At 35.6% G+C, this 15,346-nt stretch overlaps 2 protein-coding genes and 1 non-coding gene across 5 annotated transcripts; all 3 read left to right on the plus strand.

Annotated features, from left to right (window-relative positions):
- The first annotated feature begins 4,609 nt into the window (after positions 1–4,609).
- TRNAA-UGC (transfer RNA alanine (anticodon UGC)) lies at positions 4,610–4,682 on the plus strand. The gene has a single exon. It is a non-coding gene; the product is annotated as a tRNA-Ala (tRNA).
- Positions 4,635–8,731, plus strand: LOC102621264 (disease resistance protein At4g27190-like). Of its 2 annotated transcripts, XM_052441389.1 has the most exons (3): positions 4,635–4,765; positions 5,297–8,216; positions 8,321–8,731. In XM_052441389.1, exon 2 carries the CDS (start codon positions 5,405–5,407, stop codon positions 7,178–7,180), a length of 1,776 nt encoding a protein of 591 aa, XP_052297349.1. In that variant the 5' UTR covers positions 4,635–4,765; positions 5,297–5,404; the 3' UTR covers positions 7,181–8,216; positions 8,321–8,731. The 2 variants fall into 2 exon arrangements, with proteins under 2 accessions (XP_052297349.1, XP_024952105.2); XM_025096337.2 differs by lacking the exon at positions 4,635–4,765 and having other exon boundaries at positions 4,776–8,216.
- A 204-nt stretch (positions 8,732–8,935) lies between these two features.
- On the plus strand, positions 8,936–15,122 carry LOC102621544 (probable disease resistance protein At4g27220). Of its 2 annotated transcripts, none has more exons than XR_008054736.1 (6): positions 8,936–12,030; positions 12,184–12,642; positions 12,792–13,523; positions 13,698–14,457; positions 14,590–14,691; positions 14,811–14,855. XR_008054736.1 is itself a non-coding variant. In XM_006471881.3 (6 exons), the coding sequence occupies exons 1-6, from the start codon at positions 9,196–9,198 to the stop codon at positions 14,910–14,912; spliced, it is 5,031 nt and encodes a 1,676-aa protein (XP_006471944.2). In that variant the 5' UTR covers positions 8,943–9,195; the 3' UTR covers positions 14,913–15,122. The 2 variants fall into 2 exon arrangements, 1 of the variants encoding a protein (XP_006471944.2); XM_006471881.3 differs by having other exon boundaries at positions 8,943–12,030; positions 13,698–14,498; positions 14,811–15,122.
- Positions 15,123–15,346: the final 224 nt, after the last annotated feature.

A 15,346-nucleotide genomic window follows, 5' to 3' on the forward strand; every position in this document is an offset into this window, starting at 1 on the left:
CTATTTTTCCTAGGCACGGCACGGCACGGCCCATGGCACGGCACGTGTGGGCACGGCACGAGTGGGCACGAGCACGAGCACGTGTGGGCACGGCACGTGTGCCGGGTTGGCACGGCACGAAATGAATAGTGAGCACGGCACGGCACGAGCACGAGCACGCGTGGGCTTCCTTTGATGGGCCTGGGCCGGCACGGCACGGCCCGTTGGCCATCCTTAGTCACTAATCTTAAAATATAAAGACTAAATGAACTTTTACCCTATTATCAGTAGATGATTCCAACTTATTTCTTGAATTTCCAAACAGAAAACTTGGTTACTTAATTAACTTAAGCTTTAATTAAAATCTCTACGTGACTCATGGTCATCTGGTTCTCTTACAATTTTCGAAAGCTTTGATTTTTGTATACAATGATTATCAGCTGCAGCCCCGCACCTGAAGACTAACATATGCAAACTATCTTTTTTAATCTTTTTCGAACAGAGAATAAGATTCTAAATAAAGATAATAAACTACTTGCTACCATGAGTTATTTTAATCTTGAATATTGATAAGTGCAACCACAAAGATATAAATTTGCGTACAAATTTGATCTACTCGTACTAATTTAATAGTAATGATATGACCACAAATTTTTGGTATAATTAATTTTATTTAAATTGTTTGTGACATAAAATGATTAATTGAATAAAAATATTATATGGGTTACATCATTTTTTTTTATCACAGTATGTTTGAACTCAATCAATCATGCCATGACACATTGGTTTTTTAAAAAATTTAGGGCCATAATATCACTGATAGTATAATGGGGTACCCCATCTTTTGTTCTATATTATGAGAGATATTATGATTCTAAAGAGTATCATTGTATATTAAGGAATCATTGTAGTCAACTATTGCTTAATTGTATATTATCTATTTTTGGTTGTAAATATTTTATTCTTGCATAGTTTTTGTACTCTAGAAAGTTAGCGATAGGTGAATTATTTATTTATTTCCTTTTCTATGCCATCTTGTAAATTGTATAAATTGTAATCGTCTCATTCAATGAAGATTGGCAAAGCCATTTTTCTCAATTCTATATTCTTCTCTAAAACCTTTTAATGATTTAAATTAAAAGGTTTTATTTTTTTAAAAATTATTATTGGTGAGACCATTAGCACCTAATAACTATTTGTATTGCTTATTTAAGCATAATATGACAAATAATTAAGTTTTCTCTTTTTCATGATAGGGTTATTGCCCTCTTTTTACTCCAACTATGCCAAAATCTATCTCAAGTACACTGATATTTTCTATGAATGTAAGTTATATACAATAATGGCATAACCTATTGTCTACATACTAAATTATATATATGGGTTAACCACAATTCTACCGCTTCTGATCGTTTCAAATCAGCAGATCATCGCACCGAATAACCACATCTTAATCTTATAATTGCGTTACTTCGGTTGCTCACACACATGAAATAATCTTGCCTTGCACCACGGGTAATCAGTGGAATGGTGTCGTATAAATGATAAGTTGTGTATGGGTTATTTGAGTTTTGATAACTCAAATAGGAGTTAGCAAAGCGTTGCACCAACTGCCGTCCATGTACGATGCATACTAGATTTGACCAACCACCCATCCCACCTCTTCTACAATCTCCACGGCCCATCTTTGTCTCAGCTAGGGGTGAGCATAAACCCACAACCCATGGGTTTACCTAAACCCAAATCAAATTAAATGGTTTGGGTTAGGTAAATTATGAAAATGGGTTAAATATGAGTTTTATGTAAAAAATCATTTCATTATGAGTTGGGTATGATTTACCCATGGGTCATGAATAAAACTCTAACACTCAAACTTGTCAAATGAAATAAATGAAAACAAAAAAAAAAAAATAAGTGAAAAGTCATTATTAAATTATTCACAGCGTGATCAATTATTAACAGTTAGAAAGGGAAAGCAACATGTAAAAACAAATATGAATTAAATAAATGCTATTGTAAATAATTAAATGAGATGAAATTGGTGTTTGATAAAATGATTTTTTTTTTAATTTATGAACTCATATTATACTTACGTAATTACCGCTTTTATGTTTCTAATAGTAATAAGAAAAATACCAAATCTATACAGTTGTTTTCGTACTTAAATCAAGGAAAATTATAGTAATAATGCTGAGATGGTTTTTGAGGGCATAGTTACCTAGCCCATTGGAAAGAAATAATTAATAATTAGAAATGATATTTCCACTGATAAATTATTGTGACAAAAATTATAAAGCCTTATTATAAATAAAATTAACATTTTGTGTGCTATAATTGATATTGTAGCATAAATAATACTCCGTTTTTTATTTTGATGGGATTTATTGACATTGATCTTCCATCCTGAAATTCATGAGCAATCAATCTATTGAAAAAAAAAAACACACTATTTGATAGAAAATTATCATCTCAATAATTATAAGTCAAAGGATACATTTTTTTAGTCAAAGAAATTTTATTATTTTAACTAAATGGCACTCACATAAGTTGTTTTTTTTTTCTTTCTTTGAATTTACTTGTTGATGTCATGTTTGTGGAAGTTTATTATTAGAGTTTATGTTCATATTTATTGAGAATTAATGATTTTTGTGATTAAACTATATTTTAATTTTCTAGTATTCTTTAATTTAAGGATTAAGTTATTATAATATCTATTATAATTTTTATCCACTATATTTTTTTTTCATATTTTAGTATCACTTAATAATTAATATTTAATGTAATTTTTATATAATTAAATTTATCAAAATAAAAAATATTTTGATAATGAAATTCAAACCAAACCCAAATGGATTGGTTTGGGTTGGGTTAAAAATATTTGGATTAGTTTGGGTCGAACCCAAACTTTTATGGTTTGGTTTGGGTTGACTTAAAATTCAATCCAAACCAACCCATGCCCACCCTAGTCTCAGCAACAGGCTCAATCCGGTTGAGATGGACACTGCGGGTATCAAGCCATGCAATTTAATAGTATTAAGCAATTATACTGTTAAATTGTATAATTTAATAGCTTTCATAGTTTAATGTTTTTATTCAGCGGGTGTGGTTATTGGCAAGAACTTGTTGAATCCATCGTTTGAGCTCATAATAAATTGAAAGACATTACACTATTAAACTGCACAGTTTAATAGTTTTTTAAAAAAATGAGGGTGCCTGCATTTCTAATGTATTAAAATATATATATATTTTGTATTTGAGCTAGTATCTTTATTTTAACAAAGCAAGAATGTCCTTGCTATAGAAGAACTATATACATACCGTATGGTTTAAAAGCATATTCGCATAAAAAAATGAGAACGCCCGCATGAGAGAAGGATGATGATAATGATGATAATAAGGGTAAAAGCTCATTTAGTCTATGTACTTTAAAATTAATGTTCATTTAGTCCATGTATTTTTAAAAATACTTCGAAACATCCCTGCCGTTAAAGTATTGATACCCCTGCTATTACTTTTTATTTCTTTTGACTTATTTTTACATTATCACCCTTTTATAATAATTTTTTAGACATTAATAAAAAGAAAATAATTAAATTACCAATTTAACTCTAGAAAATAAAAAATTATATTAATTTTTTTACAAGCACCATTTGCACACTTGGTAGTTTGCATACAATTTTTGATAATTAAAAATTAATATAATTTTTTTTATTTTTCAGGGTTAAATTGATATTTTAATTATTTTCTTTTTATTAATGTTCAAACAAAAACTTATTATAAAAGGGTTATATTGTAAAAGTAAGCCAAAAAAAATAAAAAGTAACGGTAAGGGTATCAATACTTTAACGGCATGGATGTTTCGAGACATTTTTAAAAATATAAAGACTAAATAGATATTAATATTAAAGTATATAGACTAAATGAGTTTTTACCTTAATAATAATAATACTTTAGTGAGGGCATCTTTACTTTGTTAAAGTGAAGACGACACTATTAAAAAAAAAGAAACACAAATTTTAATACACTAGCTTACAAAAAAAAAAAAATACAATTTTTAATATATTGATATCTATATTTCTTTTGTATCTATATATATATATTTTGTTTTAGTAGATCCTCACTTTAACATTTTTGATCCTATCAAATCAACAGATCATTGCACAAGAAAATATCTTATAATTGCATTAATTCTCTTGCTCACATACATAAAATAATTTTTTTTTCCCTTATGGGTTATTTGAGTTTTGATTGCTCAAATGACTCAACAAGAGCTAGCAAAGTGTTGCATTAACAAGCTCAATCCGGCCAAGATTGCCGGCAAACATACTGAAGCCAAGGGAACCAGAAATCGCATGGTAGAAAACAATTAAACGTTAGTAAGAATCATGGGTAGCGCAAACGATACATACATATACATGTCTACACACACTTGAGTCTTGGCCTTCCTCGTATCTCCAAAAAGTTACTTGAACAGCGAGCTTAGTTTCTTCTTCCCTACGATTATTTTAACAGTTCATATCTTCATGTGCACCCAACAAACACAGTAACATAACATAACGTAACAGAGATGAAAGACGTACATAAATATCTCTTATTTGAAATCTATTAAATAAACAACATTATTATCCTAGGGGATGTAGCTCAAATGGTAGAGCGCTCGCTTTGCATGCGAGAGGTACAGGGTTCGATCCCCTGCATCTCCAATTTATTCATTTATTTTTTAATCTTATTTTTCAGCGTAGCAAGCTGTTTGATTTTCGGGTTCAACATTTGCTGTCAATTACAGGTTTTTTCTAATCTTATTTAGTTATTTTTTTTTTCTAATTTGTTGTTACTTTCAAAGATTTCATATGTTCAATTAATATGAAGACTTAGATTAGGTCTTTCTTTACATTTGAATTGACTAATCAAACAAAGAAAGTCGCTGTTGCTTCCAAAATTTTTAATTTTGCTTCATTGCTTGTGCTTTTTTATTTTTTTGGCAAGTTGAATGAGCCGGCTTCATTTGTAAAATAATTTAAATTGTAAAGTTCAATACCATATATTTCAATGTCTGGAAATAATTTTTTGAACAAGCAACTCATTTTGTTTGTCTTTAGAGTCTTTCCTTGCCTTGCTGATTCAAACTTTGCTTACCAAAAATCTCTCCGAATCTCTCCCTGTGTTGCCTTATACTTTAATCAAGAAAACCTTTTGTTGTTTTCAATAGTTGATCTCAAGAACATAGTAGTAGTTGGCCACTTTTTTGCAATTAAAATAGTTGAAATTGGCGTTTCTATTGTTGCAAAAGTTGCTGAGTGCTTGATTACTCCCATAGGACGCAAATTTAGTTATTTGTGCAACTACAATGATAACTTAGAGAATCTCCGTAAAGAAGTTGAGAAGCTGATTGATGCAAGAGCGAGGGTAGAGCATTCCATTGCTGATGCTAAAAGAAAAGGGGAGGAGATTGAACAAGATGTTGAAGAGTGGTGCGAACAAGATCATCGATGAGGCAGTGAAGTCTATTGAAGGCGCAGACAGAGCAAAGATAAAGAACCAATGCTTTAAGGGGCTGTGTCCTAATTTGAAGGTCCAGTATCAACTTAGCGAGAAAGCAGCAAGGGAGGCCAAGCCTGTTGCTGGACTTCATGAAACAGGAAAATTTCATAAAGTTTCCTACCATATCAATCCAGAGAAGATATGGCTTACTTTGAGTAAAGGTTACCAGGCTTTTGATTCAAGAATATCCACTTTCAAGGATATTACAAATGCTTTAAGTAATCCCAGTGTCGACATGATTGGGATATGTGGTATGGGTGGTATTGGCAAGACGATGCTCGTGAAAGAAATTGCTAGACAAGTCAAGGGACACAAACTCTTTGATGAGGTGGTTTTTGTTGATGTACCGCAGATTCCAGACATAAAAAAGATGCAAGGACAAATTGCAGATGAGTTGGGCCTTTTCTTATGTGAGGAGAGTGAATCTGGTAGAGCAAGGAGGTTATATGCACGAATGAAGGAAGAGAAGAAAATCCTTGTTATTTTAGATGATATTTGGGCCAGACTTGATCTGGAGACTCTAGGAATTCCTCTTGGAGATGAGCATAAGGGCTGTAAAGTGCTGCTGACATCAAGAAGCCGAGGTGTATTATCAAGAGAGATGGATTCTGAAATTAACTTCTTGGTTGGCATTTTAAGTCAAGAAGAATCTTGGAGCCTATTTCAAAAGATGGTGGCTGAGGGTGATTGTATTAGAAACCATGATTTGCAATCTTTAGCAGTTGCTATAGCCAAAGAATGCGCAGGTTTGCCCATTGCCATTGTGACAATAGCTAAGGCATTAAGGGAGGAGAATTTATTTGAATGGAAGAATGCGTTGTTAGAACTAAAAAGGCCTTCCTGGAGAAACTTCTCAGGAGTTCAGGCAGCGGCTTGTTCAACTATAGAGTTGAGTTTCAATTTCTTAACAGGTGAGGACCTCAAGTCAACTTTACTGCTTTGTAGTCTAATGGGATATACCTACCATGCTTCTATGCTAGACTTGTTGAAATATGGAATGGGTATGGGTTTATTTAAAGATGTCAATACAATGGAAGAAGCAAGAGATAGAGCATGTCCGTTGGTACATAAACTCAAAGCATGTTCTTTGTTGCTTGACAGTCATATCAGTGAAATGTTTGCTATGCATGATATTGTTCGTGATGTTGCCATATCAATTGCATCCAGAGATCAACATGTGTTTACAATGAGAAATCATGTTGTTCCGCAAGAATGGCTAGATAAGGATACACTAAAATTCTGCACTGCGATATCGTTGCACAAATGTGATGTTAATGAGCTTCCTGAAGAGTTGGAATGTCCCCAGCTTAAATTCTTCTATATGTATCCAAAGGATCCTGCGTTAAAAATCCCAGACAAATTTTTTGCGGGGATGATAGAGCTTAGAGTTTTAGATTTGACTAAAATGCATTTATTATCACTGCCTTCTTCACTTCACCTCCTAGTAAACCTTCGAACATTGTGCTTGGATCAAAGTGTATTGGGGGACATAGCAGTTATTGGAGAGCTGAAGCAACTAGAAATTCTTAGCCTTTCTAGTTCTGATATTGAGCATTTGCCCAGAGAAATAGGCCGATTGAGTAAGCTCAGGTTGTTAGATTTAACGAATTGCTCCAAACTAAAATCTATTCCACCAAATGTTTTATCAAGCTTATCTTGATTAGAGGAACTGTACATGAGTAAGAGTTTTGATCAATGGTAGGTTGAAAGACTCAATATTGAAAGAAGTAATGCTAGCCTTGATGAGCTGAAACATTTGTCTCGCCTGACCACTTTGGAGATACATATTCAAGGTGCCAAGATTCTACCAAGAGGGTTGTTCTCCAAAAAACTAGAAAGGTATAAAATATTAATAGGCGATGAGTGGGACTGGCATGGTAAGTATGAGACATCTAGAACATTGAAACTCATGCTCAATACCAGAACTTGCCTGGAGAATGGGACTATCATGCAATTGAAGGGAATTGAAGACCTTTACTTGGGTGAACTGCAGGATGTAAAGAATGTTCTTAATGAATTAGATGCAGAGGGGTTTCTGCAATTGAAGCATCTCCATGTCCAGAATAGTCCATACATTCTGTGTATTGTTGACTCAGTGGAGGGTGTAGCTTGTGATGCCTTCCCTCTCTTAGAGTCATTGTTTCTTCACAATTTGACTAACCTGGAGAAAATATGCAATGGCCGGCTCACAGCTGCATCTTTCTGCAATTTAGGAATCATAAAAGTAGGAAATTGCAACAAATTGAAGAGCATTTTATCAGTATCCATTGCCAGAGGCCTTCAACAACTTCAAGTGATAGACGTTACTGAATGCAAAAGTATGGAAGTGATTTTAGGTACTGAAGAAGAACGTATCAGTAGCAATCAAGAAATCGAGCTTATTACTCCACGAGGGATTCAAAAATGCTCTTTGACTGCAGAAGCAGCGACAAATGAGATTACTTTCAGTAAATTGAAGAGTTTGTCTCTTTCTTATTTACCAAGCCTCACAAGCTTCTGCTTGGTGAATTACACCTTCCGATTCCCCTCCTTGGAAGAGTTGACTGTGAGAGGATGCCCTAGTATGAAGATTTTCTCTTGAGGAGTCTTGAGCACACCAAGGTTGCGGAAAGTACAGCTAGCAGAAGGAGAGGAGGATGAAAGGTGTCAGGATGGCGACATTAATACAATGATACAAGAGTTTCATAAAAGAATTGGTAAGTAATTGATTCATTAATTAAGTTACCTATTTCCATACTGTTCAGTAAATTTGAGCACAAGCTCTTAACACACCTCCCCTTTCAATATCTTGTGCTCTAAGATAACAGATCACTAAAGTTCTAAAGAAGATCGAGGTGACCATGATCTTTCTATGAGCCATTTTGAGAGATTTGCAAGTTCCTGCTGTTGAAATCACAAGAGATTTGCAAGGAGGTGTTGTGTCTCGATCTTCATTGTTCTGCTTCACAACAATGACACATCACTTAAAGTTTCCTTCATTTGATTATCTGAGGTTCAATTGCATGAAGGAATCCTTGTCGTTGAGGGTTGAAGTACACTGGATATCATTGTCTACTTGAATGAATTTCCCTGAAACTACTGTATTTTTCATTGATGTATTTGATGTTGTATTTATTTCTTAAAACGAGAATACAAAGTTTACAACATCGTAATAATGAAAAGGGGATGTAGAGCGCTGGCTTTGCATTCTAGAGGTACCTGGTTCGATCCACTGCATCTCCACATTTTTCCATATTATTTCTCCATCTTTGCGTTAAGATTTAATTTAATGAGGTACGAACATCTTTATCCCTTAAAATTAAGATTTCGAAATAATTGACAGCAATAATATTACTAAAAATTACATGCATACAAAGAACTTTTGTAAAAGCATGCTCGCTTTAACTTTAGGGGCATGCATATCCATTGGCTGTCGGCCACGACTAAAAAATGTTACAAGGCATCTACTTTATTTTCACTTTGTGGAAGGTTGGATTTATACTCACATTTCTTTACTATCTTTGTATCATTCTATCTTCCGTTTGATGATTATTATAGTCTATTCACCATTTCCTCCTAGTCCAAGATTTGGTCCCAGAGTTCTATATTTTCAAAGTTTGATCTCAATAACACCTGGCTTCTTTGTTTTTTCTGTTATTCTGTTATCCAGTTTGCTTGATTTCTATTTTCATTAAAATGGCTGAAATTGCTGTCGCGATTGCTGCAAAAGTTGCTGAGTACTTGGTACACCCCCTAATTCATCCGTTTACTTACTGCTGCAACTACAAGAGCAACTTAGAGAAACTCAAGAATGAAGTTCAGAAGCTGAGGGATGCCAAAGAGAGTGTCCAGCATAAGGTTGATGATGCTAAAAGAAGTGGGGAAGATATTGAGCAGAGAGTTGAGAACTGGCTGATTACTGCTGAGCAGATCTTGGATGCTGCCGCAAGGATCATTGAACGCACAGAGGATACAACTAACCGATTGTGTCCTGATTTAAACACCCGCTATCAGGTTAGCAAGAAAGCAGCTAGGGAGGTGAAGGCAGCAGCTGAACTCCTGCAGCAAGAAGGGAGATTTGATAAAGTTTCCTACCGTACAGTTCCAGAAGACATATGGCTTACTTCCATCAAAGGTTACGAGGCCTTTGAATCAAGAATGTCCACTTTGAATGATGTGATAAATGCCTTGAAGAATCCTGACGTTCACATGATTGGGGTGTATGGAATTGGCGGTGTTGGGAAGACGATGCTAGTGAAGGAAGTCGCCAGGCAAGCCAGGAATGATAAGCTCTTCGATGAGGTGGTTTATGCAGATGTATCTCAGACGCCAGACATAAAAAAGATCCAAGGACAAATAGCAGATAAGTTGGGTTTGAAATTCTACGAGGAGAGTGAATCCGGAAGAGCAAGGAAGCTATGTGAACGATTGAGGAAAGAGAAGAAGATCCTTGTGATTTTAGATAACATATGGACAAATCTTGACCTTGAGAATGTGGGAATTCCTTTTGGAGACAGGGGATGCGGAGTTTTGATGACAGCAAGAAGTCAAGATGTATTGTCAAGTAAGATGGATTGTCAAAATAATTTCTTGGTTGGTGCTCTAAATGAAAGCGAAGCCTGGGATCTGTTTAAGAAGTTAGTGGGTGATAAAATTGAAAACAATGATTTGAAAGCTGTAGCAGTGGATATAGCCAAGGCATGTGGAGGTTTGCCTATTGCTATTGTTACAATAGCGAGGGCATTAAGAAACAAGAACACGTTTGAATGGAAGAATGCACTGCGTGAACTAACAAGGCCTTCATCAAGTAGCTTCTCAGGAGTGCCAGCCGAGGCATACAAAAGCATAGAGTTGAGTTACAATCATTTAGAAGGTGAGGAACTCAAGTCAACCTTTCTGCTTTGTTGTCTAATGGATTTTATTGAAAATCCTTCAGTTCTTTATTTGTTGAGCTATGGAATGGGTTTGGATTTATTTAAGGGCACACATACGATGGAAGAAGCACGAGATAGAGCTCTTACTTTGGTTGATAAACTCAAAAACTCTTGCCTGTTGCTTGATGGTCCTGAAAGTGAATATTTTTCTGTGCATGATGTTGTTCGTGATGTTGCTATATCAATTGCATCTAGGGACCAACATTCAATTGCTGTGAATAATATTGAGGCTCCTCCAAGGGAATTGTTAGACAAGGATACTCTCAAAAATTGCACTGCGATCTCTTTACATAATTGTAAAATTGGTGAACTTGTTGATGGTTTGGAATGCCCGCGACTTAAGTTCTTCCATATTAGCCCAAGGGAGGGTTTCATCAAAATCCCTGATAATTTTTTCACAAGATTGACAGAGCTCAGAGTTTTAGATTTTACAGACATGCATTTATTGTCGCTGCCGTCATCACTTCATCTCCTGGTAAACCTTCGAACATTGTGTCTAGATAATGGTGTATTAGGAGATGTAGCTGTTATTGGGGAGCTTAAGCAGCTAGAAATCCTTAGCTTTCAAGGTTCTAACATTGAGCAATTGCCCAGAGAGATAGGTCAATTGACTCGGCTTAGGTCATTAAATTTGAGCTCTTGTTATCAACTAAAAGCCATTTCATCAAATGTCATATCCAACTTATCCCAATTGGAAGAATTATATTTGGGTGATACTTTTATCCAGTGGGAGACTGAAGGACAAAGCAGTTCTGAAAGAAGCAGGGCTAGCCTTCATGAGCTGAAGCATCTATCTAGCTTGAACACTTTAGAAATTCAAGTTCGAGATCCCAAGGTTCTTCCAAAGGGTTTTCTTTCTCAAAAGTTGAAAAGATACAAAGTATTCATAGGAGATGAGTGGAATTGGCCTGATAGCTATGAGAATCAAAGAATATTGAAACTCAAGCTCAATGCCAGCATTTGCTTGAAGGATGAGTTTTTCATGCAGTTGAAGGGACTTGAAGAACTATGGCTAGATGAAGTGCAGGGTGTGGAAAATGTTGTTTATGAATTAGATAGGGAGGGTTTCCCAAGTTTGAAGCATCTTCATATCCAAAATAATCCATACCTTCTGTGTATCAATGACTCAACAGAGTTGGTTCCTCTCGATGCCTTTCCCCTATTGGAGTCATTATCTCTTAGCAATTTGATGAACTTGGAGAAGATAAGTTGTAGTCAACTCAGAGCAGAGCCTTTCATCAGGTTAAGAAACCTAAAAGTGGAAAGCTGCGAAAAATTGACCCATATCTTCTCATTTTCCATTTCCAGAGGCCTTCCACAACTTCAAACAATTGAAGTGATTGCATGCAAGAGTATGAAACATATATTTGTGGTTGGTAGGGAAGATGATATCAACAACACTGAAGTGGTTGATAAGATTGAGTTTAGTCAATTGCGCAAACTGACTCTTAAATCTCTGCCGCAACTTAGAAGCTTTTGCTCTGTAGTGAAGAACAGTTTGCAAAGGCAGCAGGAGCTATTGGCAAGCGGTACATTGTCTACTGAAGTCATTCTGGATTATGAGCCTGATACTAACAAACAATTTTTCAATGAAAAGGTTTGTTGTCAACAACCTTGTTCTGTTTCTTTATATCCTTTTTGCTTCTTTTGGTTTGTTAAAAATTAATTTGTCTGTGCATAGTTTGTGTTATTGAAATTTTCTTTTATTTATATGAAAATATGTTGAACCAAAAGCCATATGTACATGCAGGTTGCCTTCCCCAACTTGGAGACCTTGAAACTTTCTGCAATTAATTCTGAGACGATTTGGCACAATCAACTTCCAGCAATGTCATCCTGCATTCAGAACTTAACTCGTTTGATTGTGCATGGCTGCAGTAATTTGAAGTATTTATTTTCAACTTCACTCGTCAGAAGCTTGATGCAGCTCCAGCACCTAGAGATACGCAAGTGCATGGACTTAGAAGAGATAGTTTTCCCGGAAGAGATGATAGAAGAAGAAAGGAAGGACATCGTGCTCCCTCAATTAAACTTCCTGAAGATGAAAGATCTTGCAAAGCTCACAAGATTTTGCTCTGGAAATTGTATTGAACTTCCATCCTTGAAACAGTTGCAGATAGTGAAATGCCCTGAATTGAAGGCATTCATTTTGCAAAATATCAGCACAGACATGACTGCAGTGGGGATTCAACCTTTCTTCAATAAGATGGTAAAAGACTTTCACATTCTTCGCTCTCTATAATCTTTGTGGTCTTATATTCAATTATTTCTTTATTCTAAAAGATTTTCCATTTCTGCTTTCAACTAGAGTAAGAGGTTAGTAACTCAGCTATTCAATGACATATATAATTGCTACAGGTTGTATTACCTAGCTTAGAGGAAATGGTACTTTCCAAAATGGGTAACTTGAAGATGATATGGCACAGCCAATTTGCTGGGGAGTCCTTCTGCAAACTAAAACTAATGGAAGTTAAATTCTGCAAAAGTCTACGGACTATTTTCCCTCATAATATGTTTGCAAGATTCTTGAAACTTGAATCACTAATTGTTGGTGCTTGTGGTTCGCTACAAGAGATATTTGATCTCCAGGAGTTAAATTCTGAAGAAACACATTCTGGAGCAGTATCTCGATTGGGAAAGTTGCATGTTTTTCGTCTACCAAAATTGACGAAGATATGGAATAAGGATCCTCGAGGAAATCTCATCTTCCAAAATCTAGTCCTCGTGAGAATATTTGAATGTCAGAGGTTGAAAAGTGTCTTTCCAACCTCCGTTGCCAAGAGCCTTCTGCAGCTTGAAAGGCTTTCTATTAATAATTGTGAATCAGTGGAGGAGATTGTTGCAAATGAAGGAAGGGCTGATGAAGCAACCACTAAGTTTATCTTTCCAAGTTCAACATTCCTCAGACTACGGGATTTGCCATGTCTTACAACTTTCTACTCAGGAATGCACACTTTGGAATGGCCTGAGTTAAAAAAACTAGAAATTGACAACGTGCAGGTGTTTACTTCAGAATGTCTTCGGTTCTTGAAAGTTCAGAAGGGCCAACTTGATTTCCCAGCACAGAAACCTTTCTACTTGTTCGAAAAGGTATGAATTATGATTTTCTTAGCTATGCTGAAATAACTGATTTATTTTTGAAAGTTTAGGGTGGCCCGACCATATTTGTTGTTGTTGCTGTTGTTTTCTTTTTTTTTTCCCCTTCGTTTACTTGTTATTTTAGTAACCTCAACTCCAAGCTAGCTTTGTCTGATTGGTCACCAGGTTTTGTCCAACTTGGAGGAATTGACATTAAGCGAACATAACTTCACCATATGGCAGCAGGCCCAGTTCCACAAACTCAAAGTTCTTCATGTCATTTTTGATGGATCAGCATTTTTCCAAGTTGGTTTGCTTCAGAATATTCCCAATCTGGAAAAGCTCTTACTGAGTAATTGTCCTTGCGGAAAAATATTTTCATGTGGAGAGGTTGAGGAGCATGCTGAGAGGGTCGCACGGATAAAAAGCTTAAAGCTAAATAAACTTTGGGGACTTGAGGAGCACTTATGGAGACCAGATTCCAACCTGAACTCATTTCTTCAAACTCTTGAAATTCTAGAGGTTAAAAAATGTTGGGATAGTCTGATAAATCTTTTACCATCCTCAGCATCTTTCCGGAATCTAACGGTTTTGAAAGTATGCCACTGTTGGCTACTAATAAGCTTAGTAACACCCCAAACAGCCAAAACTCTTGTGCAACTTAGAGAATTGAGAGTATCTGAATGCCATAGGCTGGAAGAAATAGTTGCAAATGAGGGAGTTGCAGACGATGAAATTGTTTTCAGCAAATTGAAGTGGTTGTTTCTTGAACGTTCGGATAGCATCACTAGCTTCTGCTCTGGAAATTACGCCTTCAGTTTCCCATCCTTGGAAGCTTTAATCGTGGAGAATTGCCCCAAGTTGAATACTTTCTCTGCAGGAGTTTTGAAGACACCAAGGTTACGAGCAGTTCAAAATTGGGAACTGGGTGAAGACTTTTGGGCAGGTGACGTCAATACAACACTTCAACACTTGAATGAAAAAGTGGTACGCCACCGATTCATTAATCTGTCTCACTAACTTGATAGCTAGTGAACATATTTAGTCTGCTACTGATAAGAGTTGTGTAAAACTGTAGGCTAAACGTCGCATGACAGAGGTTGAATACGATTCTGAGACGTCGATGTCAGAGGAAAATGAGGCGGAGGAGGAGGAGGAAAATGTAGGGGGTGACCCATCGGTATGTTTAAGATTTATTTTATTTAATTTTCATATTAATGATGTTCTTTTTTTATGTAATTATGAATTGATATTTAAAACTCTATGCTTACCTTACTGGTATAATGGTAAATTAATCAGGCTGAACGTCCCATGACGTTATCGCATACTGATGAGGATGAAGATGAGGAGTATGAAGATGAAGAGGAGTATGGTGAAGATGATGATATCCATTCATGTTGAAATCACTCATCACGAGAAGGATGATAAACCAGTGACATTGCTGGAATGACTTCAACGTTTATGTTTTGTGTCCCTGTTAAGAATATTAGAGGTACTTTGTTGGGCAAGAATTGTACAGGTTGATTCTAACTAAAACCTACCAAATGGCTTGTTTTAACACGGAAGATTGTAATAGCAGTTCAAAACAATTGAAAGTTATTGCTTCAATCACCTCACCTGCCTTGTTTCTTTAAATGAACCAACTCAATTATCTCCAATGTATATTAATTGAATTTGATAAATTCATTTCACAACAGCTCAAGACAGTAATTGAGTGTACTCAGATTCTTGAAGGTTACCATACCTCGTGTTGCGTGATCAACAAAGTATGGACCCTAACACTTCCATTTGGTGTAATTAACTAACTAAATTGAAAGAACAAATAAATTTATAAA

Source organism: Citrus sinensis, chromosome 5, assembly GCF_022201045.2.
Source record: "Citrus sinensis cultivar Valencia sweet orange chromosome 5, DVS_A1.0, whole genome shotgun sequence".
Lineage (NCBI taxonomy): Eukaryota > Viridiplantae > Streptophyta > Magnoliopsida > Sapindales > Rutaceae > Citrus > Citrus sinensis.

Coding starts and splice junctions, on each gene's coding strand:
- LOC102621264 (XM_052441389.1), top strand. CDS start 5,405: ATGCTAAAAGAAAAGGGGAGGAGATTGAACAAGATGTTGAAGAGTGGT.
- LOC102621544 (XM_006471881.3), top strand. CDS start 9,196: ATGGCTGAAATTGCTGTCGCGATTGCTGCAAAAGTTGCTGAGTACTTG. Junction 12,643..12,791: donor AACCTTTCTTCAATAAGATG/GTAAAAGACTTT, acceptor TAATTGCTACAG/GTTGTATTACCTAGCTTAGA. Junction 14,499..14,589: donor AACACTTGAATGAAAAAGTG/GTACGCCACCGA, acceptor GTAAAACTGTAG/GCTAAACGTCGCATGACAGA.